General features: G+C 38.8%; 1 protein-coding gene across 1 annotated transcript; it reads right to left on the bottom strand.

Moving 5' to 3' along the window:
• Positions 1–1,638: 1,638 nt before the first annotated feature.
• Positions 1,639–18,387, bottom strand: LOC148425113 (tetraspanin-18B-like). Its single transcript, XM_088412158.1, has 8 exons — positions 18,322–18,387; positions 8,967–9,067; positions 8,694–8,888; positions 6,716–6,790; positions 6,408–6,506; positions 6,141–6,317; positions 4,016–4,099; positions 1,639–2,919 (listed from the first exon to the last, which is right to left on the bottom strand). The coding sequence occupies exons 2-8, from the start codon at positions 9,027–9,029 to the stop codon at positions 2,872–2,874; spliced, it is 741 nt and encodes a 246-aa protein (XP_088268284.1). The 5' UTR covers positions 9,030–9,067; positions 18,322–18,387; the 3' UTR covers positions 1,639–2,871.
• Positions 18,388–19,594: the final 1,207 nt, after the last annotated feature.

The following is a 19,594-nucleotide window of genomic DNA, read 5'->3' as shown; positions in this document are numbered from 1 at the left end:
TTCATTTTTTTCATTTTTAGTATGTTTTTGTAATTTTATCTTGTTTTATATTCAATGAGTGGATATCACTTGTGACGTGCAGTGATGAGTTTCAATTGCTGATATGGGTTTGGCAATGTTTAAATGCTCTGGAAAATAGCTTGTTTTGTACGATTAATTAATCCTTCTACGATTAAGGTGTCGCAGCGGCCAGTAATGCGTAAGTGTGCTTCTGTATAGGATTTCTCCAGCCATAGTGTCATAAATGGTGGTATTATGAGGGATATTCATTCGGGTAGGACACCACTGAAGACCTAAGTTTGAAATGCACGGACCGCCACGGGTCCAGGAAAAGGTACATGTAGTTATCTGCTGTTTTCAACTAGATGACGACCCAATAAAATAAGGAGGAGAAAGAGACTCCGGTTTGGACCTGAAATGACATACACAATGTTTTGGATTACTCTGGATGCAACTCTGGTCTAGGATAAGCTTCATTTGAAAATAAAACAATATTCCTTGGCGATGGTAAAGAAACGTTTGGACACCCCGGTCTAAATAAATTTATCGAAGATCTGCTTGACGCACTCTTACTTAAGCGTCTCGATCCATTGTGTGGGGCCGAGGTGACGGACCCTAAGGAGAGAAGTCTCCTGTCAGTCGCTCGTCTCACTTCTACCTCTGGGTCCAAAACAAAGCGGGCGGACTCACCTGTCGCGACGGCCAGCTCGATGATGTGGTCAGAGAACTGGTGAGGTTTACTGACGGAACACACGTGACTCCCCAAATCCTTTGTTTGGACCCGTTGGATAGTGAGCGTGATCCCGTCGCTGGCGTCAGTGATGGCGTAGCCGACTGTGCAGTTCCGGAAGGCCTTGTGTTTGATGTAGTGGCAAAGCAGCTCGTTTTGAGGACTCCTCCACTGTGCGGACAGCCGAGAGGCCAAGGTATTGCCGCGGTGAGGCACGCACAACAGCGTAATGGGATGACCTGGTTGACAGAGCACTTTGACAAAACTACCTGGAGAAAGACGACAAAATGGTATTGGCATATTAAAATACTCATGATTTTTTTTGTTTTTTTTCAAAATGGGGAGGACTATAAAGAAAATACAAGTTACAATAGGCAAATAGGATGACTCATTCCAAATCTCAAAGGAATCCAGTTCCGAATGAACTTCTACTTTTGTGCGTGATCAATTTTCTCAAATTCCATAGACGAATACAGTCGGCTCGATTACAAACGCGCTAATGTCAGGAGACGCACAAACATGGAACATTTAGTGGAGTTTGCGTGCCAAAACCTACCTTCATCAAACAAGTGGAAAAGCGTGAAAACATAGAAGACTGCGGCCGTCCAAGATTGCTGAAAAGACGTTTTCTGCATTTCTCAAAGGTTTCAACGATATCAACTGAATCATATAGCTTGAGTGAGCATTTAATGGGCTATGTAGCCATCTATCACTTTTGTTTTTGGTGTGTAGGATCAATTTACAAGCTTCAAGTAAGCGAAGGGACTATGGTAACCAAGCATTAAAAAAAAACACTCGTCAATCTGCTTGCCTGTTGGTTCAATTTACAGGTTGCTTCATTGCTATGCTGGTTAAAAAAAAAAAAGAAGAAGGGAGGCGGCAGGTGACAAATAAAGAACTCAAGAAAACCCCTCAAATATGTCAGTTTAATGCTGCATTTGTTCAGTTTAAACATTCATAGAATAAGGACAGATCATTTTTCTTTTCGAAAATACAGAACTTAATTTACAAGACAGGATTAGAACATACAAGCCTTCAGGGGTACTGTACATTTACACACACTCATTCGATTCCATTCCACGACAATAATTTACAGTTGTGCAGTATTAGAATTATAGCTGCCAGGTTCACCTGCTATGCACAAGAAAAGGAGAAAAGGCATTCTTTTCTAGCTTATGCATGAGGAGAACGGCACAAGTACAATTCTACGTACAGTGCGCTAAAGCAGCCTCTCCGACCCCTCTTTTTTCGATTCAGAAGCCTCTAATTAACATGAAGGTTCCCGCCCAAGAAACAACATGGCCAGAACCCGTCATACTTGTCTTTCTATGCGTGTGTATGATTAGTACATGTGTGGCAAAGCATTCTGCGTGTCAAGACATTCTGCAAGATATTTTGTAGATAACAAGTGAAGTGATATCTGTTTGAGCAGGCTGGTCTTTCCCGCGGCAACCTTATCATAGCAAACGTTTCTTTGCAAGCAGTGCATCCATTCTTACAGCAAAGCATTTAGTAGCAAATGAATAATCATTCGTCTATAATTATCCTGACAATAGCAAAAAAACTAAGTGTAATATTCCAAAAATATACCACAAAGCTGCATAATAATTTCCATGCTTACTGCAGGACTTTGAGCAAATAATTATCTCCATTGTTCACGCGGCATGTTTGTGACCAGAGTACCGGTAGGTGTGAAATATGAAGGGAGAATTTCAATTGGAAGTGGAGTTTCAACGTGTTGTAAAATGCCTGAAAATATAGTACGTATTGTCTCTGTCACATGCCTCATCCCGCTCACGTTTATCATGGAAGCTTCCTCGCCTTCAGATGAACAAGCATCACATTTGCCACGAGGCATTGGAGTTTGGACTAGTGGAGTGTGCAAGCGGAATCAGCAACAGGGCTGAACTGAAGTCCAGTCCGTCATGGCAGTGGTTTGAATCACATCTCGATCTTGAGATCGTAGAACTCAGCGGCACAAGGATGACTTGACATATACTTCCTGTGCTCAAAGCCCAGTCGTGACTACAAAATGACATCACAAAATCACTGAGACAACCATCGCTGTGTAAACACGTCATATTTTACACTTGTGTTTTTCTTCAGCCCGCGCCCTTGTCGTGCGCTTCAGTCTGCGTGCGCTACTGGATGCCTCGAAACAAACACAAGGCAAACGCCATTGCGAAGAGCTGGAAGAACAACAAGAAAAATAGTGTGCTCATTCATTAGAAAAAAAAAAAGCTCAATTGTAAAGCAGTCCCACTACAACAGAGCTCATCCATCCATCTTCTATAGGCGCTTGTCCTCACAAGGGTCGCTGGCTTGCTTTTGTCTATCCCAGCCACCTTGAGATAGGGCTCCATAATTAATTAAATTTCACTATATTGGCTGCCACGATGAATTAAGCTGATCCTCGGCGATATTAACATTTATAAAGTCCCCAGATGTATGTCAACTCAAGCACTTGTCCTCCAACCACCAGGGGACAGTGCTTTGCACGTTTGCATGATGAGAGCCTCTGCTTTCTCGCCTTAATATATTATTTACCGGTGTGAAATGCCATTGAGTTTCCCACCTGATTCCAAATATAGATGTGGTGCTAGCTGTCAATTGAGACCCATTTTGAAAAATCAGAAAACTTGAAAAACAGCAAAAACTTGTGATAAATTGACCGAAATGACAGAAAATGACATTTTGACTGCTAAGTTAGCATGTGTTGCCCTATATGCCATTTTTCTCAAACTTTTGCCAGCTATCTACTATCTTCTGTACAGTGGGAGGTGCATGGTATCTTGTAAACAAAACATTGAATCGTCTTGACAAATTTGCTTTAATGCATGAATGAAAGCATTCAATTAAAATTTGAAATACAGTAGACCCGTTAAAGAAAAACTACTCGACGTATGCATTACTCTTAGAAAACACATGACACACACACACACACACACACACACACACACATATACATACACACACACATATACATACATATATATACACATATATATATATACACATATATATACACATATATATATATATATACACATATATATACACATATATATACACATATATATATATATATATATATATATATATATATATATATATATATATACACATATATATACACATATATATATATATATATATATATATATATATATATATATATATATATATATATATATATATATGACCAATTTGCCAACTCACTCTGGCATCACTCAAAGCACATTTCCAAAGCAAAAATGTACAGTATTAAGTATTAAGTACACACACCTCGATTGTCAGCACTACAATGGCAAGCGCTCCTGCTGTGTAAATGTATGTCTCAAAGTAATCCATCATTGCAGTGTAACAGCCCTGTAATAATCATAATAAAGAAACATAATAATTATCTTTATTAATTGTTATAATTAATACTACTACTACTAATAATAATAATAATAATAAAAATGTTCTTCTAAAGTCAATCTTAAAAAAAAAAACAATAAATAAAATCATTTGCAGGAAACTTACCTTATTTGCGAAAGTCATAAGATTTTTCTCACCACGGGTGTTTTGCTCACAAGCAATCACAATATGCAATCATATTTAATTATTGACTCATAACTTATATACATTATATGAATTAATTGTAATGGACATTTAGTTATTTATGAACTGAAATGTAAAACGTGCAAAATTTCCTTGCTGCATTTCCTCAGGAATGACAGTGATCTGTTCATAGTCCAGCGTTGTTGTTGGGACTCACCTATTTGATGTTATTTTGTTCAAGTCAAGGTAACAATAGTATGAGTAGTGAAACATTGCATTGAACATTGCATTGAAACAATCAAAGTAAAAGTTCGATATAACTGTAATCCAAAAATATGAATACAACTTGTATGAGGCAAGAGGTGGTTACACCAAATACTGCCCCCTTTTTTAGAGAAAAGCAGTTTTCTTTGACTTCATTTGTTTGATAGGATTCTTTACGAGTTTGTTTTTTTAAAACAGAAAATTAAGCAAAGCTGGCAGCCAATAATTAAGTGACCTGGTGGCCCAGGGCCAGGAAATGGCAAATATCTAATATTCAATATTTACACTTTTTTCTACCTAAACTGAACACTCATCTTTAAATGCTGATGATCAACTTTTCACCCGTACTTCAATTACTTCTCATTCGGGTGCGAGTTCTAGAGCAGCGGTTCTCAAAGTGGGGTCTGCGGACCCCCGAGGGTCCGTGGCCTGACTGCAGGGGGCCCGTGAAATAATTTGGGTGTTTTGGAACCGATGAGTGGATCTTTTCATAGTTACAGATTTGTGCCTTTTGTCTGTTTTCTGGCCGCTGTTCATAGCGCATTCGGTGGTGGGGAAGGACGGTGGGGAGCTGTTGCACGCGTCGTTCCGTCTCTTTGTGAGAACTGGCTTTATGATAATATGCCCCAAATGTGTTGTTTGTTGGTCCAACTTGTGACTGAAGATAACATGCTAGCTATTGTTAGTTTTTATCTTCAGCGTGTTATATAGTGTGGCCTTGTACGTGCAAGCGTTTGTGCTAGGTATTTCCTTTTGGTAAATGTTACTAGAGTATGCAAATGTTTTGCAATGATAATCATACTCGTTTGCATTAATTAACATTTTGTCTTGAAAGGAATATTTGTATTTGAAATTCAATGTTACGGAGTTCTGTTTTTTTATAAAATGTGTGTACATTATATAATGTTTGATACGGGACTTACTGTGCCTGAGTTATGTTTTCTGTATTTTGTTTACTTTACAGTTTTACAATATAAATGAGTGAGAGCAGTACTACTGACACAAATTAACGAGGAGTTGTACTCATTTGCTGTTTTTCTACATAGATAGAGGCCATTGTAAGATCTAGGAGGGACAGAACATTGGGTCATTAATAAAAAAATTTAAAAAAAATCTATGTATGTGTTATTTCATTTTTTTAATATTAAATTGTGAAAGTATTCATGATTCTACAATAAAACAATCAATTCAACCAGGTGAATATATTTTTTAAAATGGAATAATTTTGAAAATTGTAAATGTGTTTTGTGCCTATAATTGCTTGCTAACAAGGCAATGAAGCCAGCAAAGCTGTTTTGGACTAAATACTTGGCAGCAACCTTTTTGGGGGGAAATTGATCCGGTTAGTTAGAAGGAGACATGCAATTGGCAATTTTTATTTTCTAAACCTCATTCTAGCTGAAAAGTAATAAATATACGTGTTGTCAAATTGAATATGTTGCTGAACAAAAAGGGCACTTATGTTTGGCTTCAATTACTTTTTTGTTTTGTGCCCGCAAACGCTTGCAATGGGGGTCCTTGCAAAATGTGCTTTCTAAAAGGACTCCGAAAAGTTTGAGAAGCCCTGTTTCAAGAGGAGGCACTGACAAACTGATACACTAACCTTGTTATTCTGAAAGGCTGGGTTTCCACTGATACATTGCAACGTGCCGATATGCTCCATGTGTCCTTGGTTGCTACTGCCCTGGCAACAAGCATCAGGAGTCATCTTGTTGGGGTTGAGGAGCCTAAAGAGACTCACATCAAAGTCCTCTGGGCCACTTATGCCACAACAGTCAAACTATACATCAAGACATACAGGGGTTGGATGAGCATCAGATTAAAACGATGAGGTAAAACAATGAGGTCATTACAAGAAAAGATGCCTTACTGTGGTCATGATGGCATTCCATGTGGAGGTGAAGACGTCAGTGGTGTTGTAACCTTGATAGTGGTGTTTTAGTTCCCGGGTAAAATAAGCCCTGCTTAACTGGCCAGACACACAAAGTAAAAGGTATGGACATATCGCCAACCACTAAAATCTTAGGTTACCCAAACCAACAACAACAAACACGGGAGAAGAGTGCTTAGCACGTCTGCCACACAATTCAGAGTCCCAGGTTCAATTCGTGTATTGGACTGATTCCTCTCTGCTCTCCGTAACATTGACTTGATCCAGCGACAACACCTCCTACTTACATGCTCCCTGAAGAAGAAAGCCAGGATGGCAGCAGCCAGCTCAGCCAGGAAAATGAAAAGGATGAACATGAAGAACTGGTCAGGGAAAAAAAAAATATGTTACACGTTATGTATTATGCTTCTTTGTTTTTTTCCTACACACTCAGCAAATTATTTAAAAAAATGTTTTTGCAAAAAGAGTAACTACTGGTACAATCACACAAAAACTACTGTACTTGCATGCCTGTGAGATTGAAAGGCTTCATATCTCCTCTAGATGGCAGCCTTGTATCGTTTATTAAGTCATTTACTTAATTCGCTGTACTTTGTCTGACAAAGCATTCAAAGTATTTTTCATAATTTCATGCCATTTAACAGTTAGATGTTCAAAATACACTGAACAATGACGCAAGCTGAGGACTTCCCACCTGGGTCTTGAACACCAGTCCTCGGAACGGACAACTATACTTACAAATGACACGTACAGATAGTTAAACCCGCTGGTCAGTGGAGATCATCATCTGCGGTTGTAACATCATGCACGCCTTCAGGAAAAAATGTAACAATTTTGCCTGATCTGTAAAATATAATGTGGTTCTTCACGTAACCAAAGACGAGGATTATTAGAGAAACCCCAACAGGTTCGAGATCAGCGGCCGGATATCTGCAAATGCGGCTCATTCATCCTTATGTTGCGGCTCTGGGGTTAGGGAAAATAACTCCTGCTTGATTCAAATCGACTCAGTGAATGGCGTAACAAGCCACTCATTTGAATCGCAGTCAATGGCGTTTGTGTGATTGGGTGATAGGGCGAAATCTACAGGACGCGTTTGGAACGACGGGACACGAAATGTGATGCAAGACTGTCAATCAATTTTTGGAAGATAAAAACCGGAAACGGAAATATAATGCGGCCTTCCAGATTAAAAGCATGCATTTTCAGAGTAAGATAAAACTGAACATTTCAAACTAAAGCGCTTGAAGGATTCCTAAAACAAAATAAATGTCATCTTAATATCCTTGCGTGTAAGCAAGGATGGACATTGGATCAGTCTGCTAACTCTTTTCTTGAAACCAAAAGAATAACAAGCGCGGCTAACAGAAACACAGCCAAAAGCTAAGTGAGGAAGGGAGAGCGTAAACAGAAAACACAGCGATATATCTTCCAGATTAAAAGCAGATGTATCAAAAAAAGATAACACAGGTAAGTGAAAAATGCAAACTGGAGTGCTTGAAGAATTCTTCACACAGAATAAATCTCATCTTTAAGGGACAATATAATGCCACGTGTTCAAATCCACCTGGCTCCGGCCTTCCCGTGAGAAGTTTGCATGTTCTCCCCGAGCCCGTGTGGGTTCTCTCCAGGCACTACGGCTTCCTCCCGCACTCCAAAAATATGCATTGCAGGTGAATTGGACATACTAAATTTTCCGTAGGTGTCATTGGGTGCATGAATGGTTGTTCGTCTCTGTGTGCCCTGCGATTGGCTAGCAACCAGTTCAGGGTGTCCTCCACCTACAGTCCGAAGCCAGCTGAAATAGGCGCCAGCAAGCCTGCGACCCTTGTGAGGATAAGCGGCTCTAGAAAATGGATGGATGGATATATGCATTTCTTTCTTCATTTCATCATTTATTACATCTTAATTTCAGATGTAATAAAGTGTTTGCAGCTCCCATTATTGTCTTATCCATGGAAATCAGGTCAAAATGGCTCTCTGAATTTTAAAGGTTGCCAACCCCAGTTCTAGATGAACCCCTTGAAATATAAAAGCTCTCTGTGGAACTCCTGTGTGGGATCTAGAAGCAACCTTCAGTGTGAAAGGGTATTTTGGGGTTCTGGGTGGAATCTTGTTATCTTGGGTTCTGGTTTGAGCATTTGAGAAGGGAAACAGAAACCAAAAAGCCTTGTCTTTACTTCTAAACTTGCATGTTTATACAACAATCCCCATTGAATTAGTCACTTGTCGTAACTGTAGTGCGTAAAACAAAATCAGACTCACGAAGAGTAGCAGACATTTGCTCTCACGTATGGCTCCACAGCAACCCAAGAAGCCCAGCAGGAACAGCATTGCTCCAATTGCCAAGATGACGTAGACCCCCGTAAACAGCAGGGGGTTGGCTGCCACTATCTCTCGGAAGCCCATTGGGTCCACCAGCATCCAAACACCAACACCCAGCATGAAAGAGCCTCCTAGCTGGGAACGACAGCGACATGTATCCTGTAAGTGTGAGTTCCATGCATGTATTCGTTTTTTAAATTGTGGTGGACTCACAAAGATTAAAAAGTTGAAGATGAACATCAGGTACTTCATACAGCTGAGGCAGTCACCCTCCATGGTTGAGCGTCCATGCACACACACACCTGTTATGCGCTCTTATCGATACAAAGCAGCGCAAGAAGTAAAAGATGGAATTAAAATCAATAGAATTATCATAATTACCTGTGAATAAAACACATCTCAGTATGATGGACCCTCTACAAAATCATCCTTAAAAAACATTTTTTCTCTATACAACATAAGGCTGCACAATTATGTCCAAAATAATAATCACAATTATTTTGGTCAAAATTTAAATCACAAAAATTAATCACGATTATTCACCATGTTTGGTCAAACATGTCTATTTATTGCACTTTTTTTAAACAAGCAGTATATAAACAAGGCTTCATATATATATATATATATATATATATATATATATATATATATATATATATATATATATATATATATATATATATATATAACATTTAAAATAATTTTTAAATTTGTCAAAATGCGTTTTGTGTCTACTATTGCTCGCCAATGAGACGACGAAGCCAGCAAAGCTAAAGCAGCATTTCATTTTATAGTGCTGTTTTTGACTAAATAATTGTCAGCAACCCGTTTGGGGGAAATTGACCCGGTTTGTTATACGGAGGTGTGCAAGTTGGATTTATTTTTTTTTCTAAACTTTACAATACGATATTCTGTCGGCTTTGAAAGATACATCAAAATGCTGAAAATCGTCTGACACTCGAACGGTTGCCTTTTCAGATAACGCTTGGCACTGAAAGACTTCAATTAACTTATTTTGATTTTAGATTTGGGGCGGCATGGCGGAAGATTTATTCGCACTTTTGATTCACAATTCAGAGGTCCCAGGATGAATTCCAGTTTGCGCAGGGCTTCCTGTGTCGAGTTTGCATGTTCTCCCCGTGCTCGCGTGATCTTCTCGGTCTTCTCCAGCTTTCCAAAAACATGCATGCTCGGTGTATTGGACTCTCCAAAAGGAGAGTCATGTCTTTGTGTGCCCTGTGATTGGCTGACAACTATTCAAGGGTGTCCCTCACTTACTGCCCAAAAACGACTGGGATAGGCACCAGCAAGCCAGAGGGGACTGATGGAATACAGATCTATTTTTCTATGGCATTGACCTCGATTTTTGATACAAGTAAACTAAGTTTTAATTACGGAGCAGATGGTTTCTTCCCATATTTCGGATGACATAAGACTTGTACTGTTCATTTGATGTGAACAGACAACAGAACGGGCAAATGCATGATGACACAGAGGCAGCAACAGTTGTTGTCACTTGTGACCACGGCAGCGTGTCCCCAAGGGATCATATCACACATGGAGCCACATTGGCTGCTGGTGACAGTGGGTATGTTAATGTGAGTGAGGCCCTCAGTGGAGGTGTGAAGAGGACCAACTGTGCACTTAAGGTCCCTGATGGTGTTTACCACTTGGAGATGACATAAAGCCACCTGGCTCATCCAAGGCAGTGAAACAATTTGGTTGGATTTTTTTTTTTTTTTTTAATTCTCAAGATGGCTCTCTGACATAAGTACTTATTTTGAATGATGAAATCTACATTTCATAACCAGCTTCCATCCAGCCAACTTCTTGGCCGCTTATCATCACGAGGGTCGCGAGTATTGTGGAGCCTGTCTTCGAGTTGTGTGCAAACTACACGCTGAACTAATGACCAGCCAAACAAAAGGCACAACAAAGACGAACAACTACTGTAATTCCCCAATTAAAAGACACACTTTTTCCCCCAAAAATGAAGGCCAAAAGTATGAGTGTGTCCCATAAATGGTAAATAAAAAATGTGATTGTTTTTTTTTTTAATTCATCACCATTTAAGGTGGATACTACTACTCCTACTACTACTACTACTACTACTACTACTTCTACTACTTTGTACTATTGATAAAAATGATAACTGCAATGCTAAAACAATTTTCTAGTACATGCTTTTGTCTTTAACATTAGGCAGCTACACTTTTGGTTTCCAAAACAATTTGAAAAGCATTCGGTATTCAGTTACCTTAACATGTAAATTAAGCATTACTTTGAAACTGTACAATAAAATTTACCATACTGCATGTTTTTATTCCAAAGCAAAGTCCTGCGAGTTGCCTGAGTTGGCATGACACAACAAACATTTTGATGCTCGTTTGACTCATGGGTCATGATTCATGTTTTTGTACTTGTTTTATAAGGTATTATTCCAATCTGTGGAGCTACTTGTCAACGTGACAACAACAACAACAACAAAAATCAATAAACAGGCTTAAAGACCAGTGACAAGAAAGTCATGACAATAAAGGGGTGAAAAACCTAACAGGTATTCACAATGCAAATGCCATTATTCTGCTCTGGAGTCTTCAAATAGAAAGACAAGGCTACGGCAAAAACAATTGCAACTGCTTTGCTTAAAAAAAAAAAAAAATAAACAGCAAAACAAAAAAACCTTCCATTTATTTTACCATTGAGGACTTCAAACGATAGCAGCACAGTGGAAGACCGGTTAGCACGTCTGCCATACAGTTCAGAGGGCTCGGGTTGAATTCCAGCTTGCCCTTCCTGTGTGGAGTTTTCATGTTCTCCCTGTGATTGTTTTGGGTCTGCCCTCCGGATCTTTTTAAGGAATGACAATGAGTTTCATTGTTTTGTTTTGTTTTGTTTTAGTTTTGGGAGCGTTATCGTGATAGTTTTGGTCTTGTATTTACACAGACATTTTGGAAAATGAAAATGGAAATGTGTGCTTATCAAACCGTACCCTTGTTACATTAGCAAGGAGCTGCCAATCTGATTTTGAGTGGCAAATTAGTTCAAACGTACTTGCATATACAGTATGTACATCTGCAAATATTTGCAAGTATGTTCAAATGTATTTGCAAATATGTTTGAACATACGGTATTTCTCAGAGTCCAAGTTGACCTCGCTTATAAGTCGACACTCCCTTTTCAACTTCAATTTGGGTGAATTTTACAATAACGCGAGAATAAGTCTACCCCTGACTTTAGAGGTTACAAAGATCATGGCTCTCCAATGGTGTGTGTAATTCAAATGATGAAATGACGGTACTTTTAGACACATTTCTTCATCGTATATTGAATAACATACTGTTGCGGTTGGGGGTTGGAGGGGCAGACAAGTTCGAAGCAATGTATGCATGCACCTAGACGCAAATGCTGAAACTAATGTTGCAACAATAAATTGATTTTAAGTTCCAATGCTTTCTTTTTTTGACACAGGTGAAAAATAATTTGTACATGCCAGTTCTAGCGCACAACCAATGGCTGAAGAAGACAAGTCAAGCCATCTTTTCCTTTTCATAATACATCAAAGTCCGTGGAAAAAAATGAGCCACGCAGCCTCATTGTTGATGACAAAGAGGCAATAAGGCGGCGCTTGACGAAAGAGCATTTTTCAACGTTCTATGCTAACCCCCTAAAACAGATGCATACTATATTGAATTAGAGGTATATATAATCATTTTAAGCACTGTAAATGAAATTATATTACTTCTTCTGGGTTCGAATTAACAGTATTCAAACACAGCTATTTGGAAAAAATTAGTCTGTTTTGAGTTATGCGGTTATAGAGGGTTTTCACTGACGTCACATTGTGGGGGGTAACCCGGATGCGCCGCCATCACAGAGGCACACGACAAACGGAGTGCAATGCCTTCTTGCGTATCTGGGATGGATTAAACAAAAATATCAATGTTGAGACAAAAAAAAAAACCTTAGCAAAGCCTGTCGCCGATGCGAAGGCATACATTGAAGGACTCAGAAGACAAGGGAAGGCCCGGTATGTGGGAAAAGTACAGTTTATTGGCTGTGTCGATCCATATGAGTTGGCTGACTCATCCTGGATAAAGGACATTTCGGGTATTCTTCCCACAATTGCATATCCAGATATAGTCAACAACAGTACTTGTTTTTTTCACCGAGCCCATACACAGCCAAAGATCTTAAATCCTACAAAGGTTTGGAGGCTGACAACCAGATGGCGTGTGGATGGGTGAGGGAGAAGCAACATTTTCAGTAGAATCAGAACTACATAACTCATTTATGCAACATGTGGTAGCTTGATAATAATAACTATGCCAATGTCAGTTTTAGTTATGTCATACCAAAGTCCCTAACGTTAAAATCAGCAAATTGAACAGAAAAACACCACAAGCAATAATTGTTTTTGCAAGTTACTATTAAAACGGCATCATTGCATTACAAACTTTGTTATTCGTTGATGCAATCAATATTTTCTTAACTGAAAAAAAATGAGCAGAAAATTCGGATGTTGTCCGGATTTTTTCCTCTCAGATCCTGGTTGAGCTTTGCCAACCACAGGCGTCTCCTTTCCTCCGATCATTTCTGGCATTCCTCTCCTTGATTTTTGATCACTTTTGGAAGCCTGTAATAGTCTAAATGTTTTTCTCGGGCTGCCCGATTTGTGCAACCTGAAACACGGCAATAATTGACCATTTTTACTCACGATGTTGCAGATACTGTATACGTCGTGCCCATGCAGTGTTATGGTACTGACTACCTCCAAGATGGCGGCTTCCGAGTTTATGACGCGGCTGATGACGCGCCGTGAAAACCCTGTATAGTTCGACCTCCCTAATATGGGGGTTGAAAATGAGGAAAAAAAACTCCACTTGTTCTCTGAGAAATACGGTAGTTGCAAACCATAGATGAATGTTCTTGTAAATACGCTCAAACAAACTTATAGGCTAAATCCTGAAAAAAAGAACTGCCATTTTTCCCAGAACGCCAGTTTATTGACTTGCACATGTGCATCATCTGCAGCCTTATGAAATATGTTTACTCAATAATTTTGGTATAATGTAGGCAAAATGCTATTAAAAATACCAAAGCTTGTCTGTACCTCATGGTATATGAGAAGTCAAAAATGTTTACTCCATAATGTCTGCACCGAGCAAAGACCACACAGGCAGCAGTCTTGTCTCGCTATAAAGACATGTCAGCATCGTCCCCGCTACCGACAGCTGCTTCACCATTGAGATGACAAGTCGACAATGTGGAAAATAAAACAGCGAGCTGACTTCTATTATAGCGGCCTCATTCAAACACGTTCATAATTACTGGCTTCCATTTTTTAACCGGCAAGTTGGCAAAATGTTCTTGTGATTTGACAACCGTTTGAAAATCTGCACATACTTTTATTATTACTGACGATAATGGATGGCTTACATCTTCTTTAAAAAAAAAAAAAAAAAATCATCATCATAATTTTCGTTTCATGGGCCACATTGCACTTATAGTTTCTGTCAGAGGACCACAATAACTGTTAAGTCAAATATATTTTCAAGTTTTTATCCACCAAAACTTTTAAAAGTTGAACCCAACTTGCAAGGTTGATATTTTAGCCCGGAACATGAAGTCAAATCAGCATTTTGTGGGCCAAATAAAATGATGCGGCAAGCCGGATCTGGCCCCCGGGCCTTGAGTTTGACACGTGCGCTAGACTATAGCCAATTCAATTATTGCTGAAATTAACCCCTGGGTGCCCAGGGATTTTTCACTGGCCTGGCCTTATTATAGTCCAACTTGGGCTGACTTTGAAAGGGTCATAATATCCTCAAATACAAATATATATTTACTTTCAACCCTTTCAACCTTTCAAAATATTCATTGACATCAACTCTATCCATACATATTGATTTTTTTTCTTTTGGGGGAGGGGGGCTATGGCCCTTTATGTACAAAATTTGTAAAAATGCTATAATAGCAAAAGTAACTATGCTGTATATTTATATATTTATGAAATTGAAATGGGAATATTTATTAAAATATGTATTATTTTTTTATTAATTTATTTATTTATTAAAATATTTATTATAAATATACTATTATGACTTTTGAAGACTTTTGCATTATGTGAGTCCAGGCTAAGCCAATCATTGAAGTCACTGAAAAGCTTGTAAATGTCATGAATTGGCTGCTAGCACCACCCTGTGGTTTGGGGTTTTCAAAACATAAATTTCTACTGCGCCCTGTTCGCATGTTGCTGTTCAAGGATTCATGCGAAAATCGGGGGAAATGCATGATAAAACATCAGCGTGGCATATTGAAAGTCGTCATGTTTTGACAATCTATGCAACATTTTAGTGTCCTAGTGTTTTCTTTGTTTACTTTTCCTTTGATATCACACATCAAAAACATCAAAAAGCCAACGTTGGGTCAAAAATGTCCCCCAGGGGTTAAAGAAGTGCAGTACGTAAATGACATTTTATGGATATTATTACAGACTACTGAAGACAAAGCTTATAGAAAATGACAGATGTCTGCAAAGGAAATGCTCACTCATGAGATACTACTTCAGAAAGCTCTTCTGCAGCTTTACCTTTTTCTAGACTACCATAACACTAGCGGCATGTACGAAAAGGAAGCAAAATAGTTTGGAAGTTTGAGTCCAGACCGCTCCCATTTGATCTTGGCATCTGGTTTTGCCACTACCGGACAACAACGCACACCAGCTGATCAGCAGACCATGTGATTTTTTTAGGCTGAATAATTTACAGTAACACAATCAAAACAATTGATGCAAGACCACCCAACACAAGGAAAGGCCTGCAGTGTCAGAGAATAGGTTTGTGAATGGGTCACAGGGGAGCGTGAGAGGTTGAACATCTGCTTTGTATTCCATTGTGCCTTTCATCTTGTTAAATGTAGAAACTTGAAAAGAACGCCTCAGGATTGACATCAGATCTCCTAACGTGATACTACGAGACACCGTGAGGACTATACACAAAATTATTACAATTGAAGTTTTTAGACCTAAGGTACATAGCTGTATTGACAGCTAATTTACGATCTTAGCAAGACTCCGATGTCAGATTGTGTTTGTTCTTGTACGTTAAGGGCCAGTGTTGGGCAAGTGACTTCAAAACTGTAATGCATTATTTATTACTTATTACTGTCATTTAAAAGGAATTGGTTACATGACAATATTACTGTATTTGAAATGTAAGGCATTACAATGCATTTGCATTACTTTTGTATTACTCTCACCAGCATAACTGGGAAAATGGATTTGCATTCTAAATGTAGCTCATTGCGCTCATTACACATTCAGTGGAAGGTTGGCTTAAGCCTAAAAACGGAACAAACCATTTCATCTATATCGTATTGTAAATCTTTTTAGACAAGATACTTTTTTTTGTATTTCAATCCCTCTATAACTCAGCTTCACAGCATAGTGATGCATCATTTATGCTTTAGGGCCAAAACAGTTAGTGCATTCCACAATTTCAATGTGAATTCGATTCGATTTCAGTCGGCTAAGTTAGGGACAGACGTTTCAAAAATAGATGGTTTTGATGCAGCTAATGTGAGCAGCCATCTTAAATCATCATTATTAACGTACTGTTTAACATGAGTTTTTGTATGCTTCATCTTGATATACATTGGCCACACTTATTTATCGAATATAATTAATAGCAAACAGAGTACATTAGTGTTAGCTTACCTCACCATGATTGCTCTTTGTGACAGGGATCTTGCTAACAAGGTTTCCAAATGCAAGCAAATTCACTGCGGAAAGCGGCAGCATATCTTCTACGTACAACATACTCGGCCACCAGTTTCCTAACCTCTTAAGGTAGAAGTAGCATCCCTGAGCGAGAATACAATCATTTTATCTGCTTCTTTTTATCCCACTCAATCCTCCATGTGTTTTCTTTTCGCTAACTTCAGATTACTATGGCACCACTCTAAATGGTTTGTCAAATTACTGGTGCTATTTGGCGAACTGGACAGGTTTGGACAATACACCTAACTACTGTATATACTGTAATACTGTATATTCTCAATGTCTTTACCTCTGATGAAGTGAAAGTAATGGGCGTGTGTCTATCTTGTGTATGTATTGTCCATATTCAACCTGTCATCTGCTGCTGTCGCACTCATCTCTGCTGTACAGTAGTAGTTCCTACTAATGGGAAGTACAGTACACATTTTGCCCCAACTTTTCTTTTGCGATCTCGCAGTGTTGTTGGCAAATTTGGGAACCAAAACCCCACCACTTTCAGGTTAAAAATGCATTGTAATGCATTGCATTACTCTCATTTGTACTGAGTAAGCTATTACTATTTGAGTTAAGTGAAGAGGTGTAAATGCCAGTTTGAATGGTTCTTTGTCTAAATGAGGGGTCACCAACCTTTTTGAACCCAAAAGCTACCTCGTGTACTAATCACTGCACGGCGCTACTAAAACGATGAGCACTTCTGAAAGAGCTAAATTTCTACAAAATCCATTTGGTCATAAATTCTTAATAATGGATAGATGAATATTTATCTTTGTGAAAAAATTGTTCCTAATTCATGTTGATGACTTGTCACATTAATATTAAACAATGTAGGAAACATATAGATGACTATGCAATGCTTTATTTTCCATAAAACCCCGCAAGTATGTTTTCAACTCCTATATCATTCATGGGAAATCATAATGCCCCATCACTGGTGAGATATTTTTAGAACCGGTGGCTGGGCTACTCATGTGGTCCTCAGGGGCAACATGGTGCCACGCTCTGAGCTAGCCAGCCAATGGCAAGGTGATTGGGACATTGAGTGGGAATTGATCCTTGAATCTACTGAATTAAGCACAACCATTGATGATCACTAACGTTAACTGCGGAAACACCTTTGATGCATTTAGTTTTTGTACTCAATCTGCTATCCTGATCAATAAGCAACACAGAAAAAAATGAGTTTGGTAATGAACAATTAGCTAATATTAGAATCACTTGATTCAGCCACTTTCAGCCTGTATATGAGTTCATATGTAGATGACATTCTGAAATTTTCAGCATCTCAAGACACATTTAATCAACGATTTCTGTACGCCCATATACAGTAGATGTCAAAGGCCTTACAATGTGATCTACTTAGTATAATTTTTCATTTGACTTCATATAGTTTAGGAAATATCAAAAAGAATCTCCAAAGATTGCCGGATTCCAATAGTAGTGGAATTATGGAGACAAAAAATGAGTGGATCTAGGCAATGTACAAGATATTCTGTATATAGTAGCCTATGTAAAAGTAGTATAAAATGTGTTAGCCGTGAGTTACATTAAAAATAAGAAAGCCTAACGACAAAAATAAAAGGGAGGCTATAAGAAACAGTGAGTTTAAAAAATATATACTGAGTATAGAATCGTTCGTAAAAAAAAAAATAATTAATTAAACACCACCTGAGACATGTTGGTAATTAAGTAGTAAAGTGTATTACATGTATTTTCACATAAAATCTGCATTCTGCATATTGGCTGTGATTAAAAAAATAAAATATAATCGCTGCGTTTCTACGTACTTACCTAATACTGGATCTGTTCTCTTTCCACTCAGTTGTTCCTCAAAGTCCGAGTAGAGTGCGCGACTCCCCCCATCTATGGTCAGTCGCTTCTGTTTTATTGGCGCTTACCACATGCACAAATGCTACTAAGCTTCCGTCCACGCTTTTCAGAATAAAGGTTTCCTGTAGAACTAAATAACAGTACCAGTTAAAAAAACAAAACAACAACAAAAAACCGTCTCAAACACAGGTGGTCGGTCTAGGTTTACGAAGGATTTGCATTGCTACGGTGGCGCATCGTATCTCAAAATTAGTCTGTCACTAACCAACACTTAATTGTAACATGAGTACCGAAAATATTTGTTTGAAAAATGCTTCCTAATATGACACGAGGTGGCAAAAAAGGACACTCCCAATGTAGGAACGATACAGCTTCGACGTTTCATAGTACATTTTGCATTCAGATTTTGCAACCCTCACAACCCAGAAACATACTTGTTTGGTCATTGAACAAATGGTACAGAATGATTTACAACCAAATGCAGGCTCTGGACCTATTATAAACGGTTTTGTTGAAGGGGAGATAATAAAATTGACAATCTTTGGTTCAAACAATATCAAAATACAGCCCAATACTTTGCATTTATTGTACTCATTTTTAACGCAAATACTATAATTTACTGTAATTACAACTTTACTTCTATGTTAGTGTGAATGTTTAAGGCAGCAGTTCTCAATCTTTTTGGAGTCAGGGAGGGGCACCTGAACTGGTTGCCAGCCAATCGCAGGGCACACAGGTACGAACAACCACTCACGCCCCCAATCACACCTAAGGACAATTTAGTGTGCCCAACACACCTTCTAGAGCATAGGTGTCAAACTCCAGTCCTCGAGGGCCGGTAACCTGAATGTTTTCCGGTTTTCTCTCCCTAACTCACCTGATTCAAATGATTAGTTCATTAACAGGAGCTTGAAAATGAGCCTAATCACTTGAATCAGGTGTGTTTCAGGGAGAGGGTTCAAAACACCTATGTTCTAGAGTGTGGGTGGAAGCCTGGGTGCCCGGAGAGAACCCATGTGGGCACGGGGAGAATATGCAAACTCCACACAGGAAGGCCAGAGCAAGCTGGAATTGAACTCTGACTCTGAACTGTGAGATGGACGTGCTAACCACTCTTCCACCGTGCCGTCCCAAGAACCACTGCTCTAAATTGTAATTGTCCTTAGGTTTAAATGTGAGGGTGAGTGGTTGCTTGTTTATCGATGCTTTGCGATCGACTAGTCTGGAGTGTTTG

This window comes from Hippichthys cyanospilos, chromosome 4 (genome assembly GCF_059441005.1).
Source record: "Hippichthys cyanospilos isolate Australia breed blue-spotted pipefish chromosome 4, RoL_Hcya_1.0, whole genome shotgun sequence".
Taxonomy (NCBI): Eukaryota; Metazoa; Chordata; class Actinopteri; order Syngnathiformes; family Syngnathidae; genus Hippichthys; species Hippichthys cyanospilos.
Note: the sequence above shows the minus strand (reverse complement) of the source record. Positions and strands in the feature narration are given on the sequence as shown.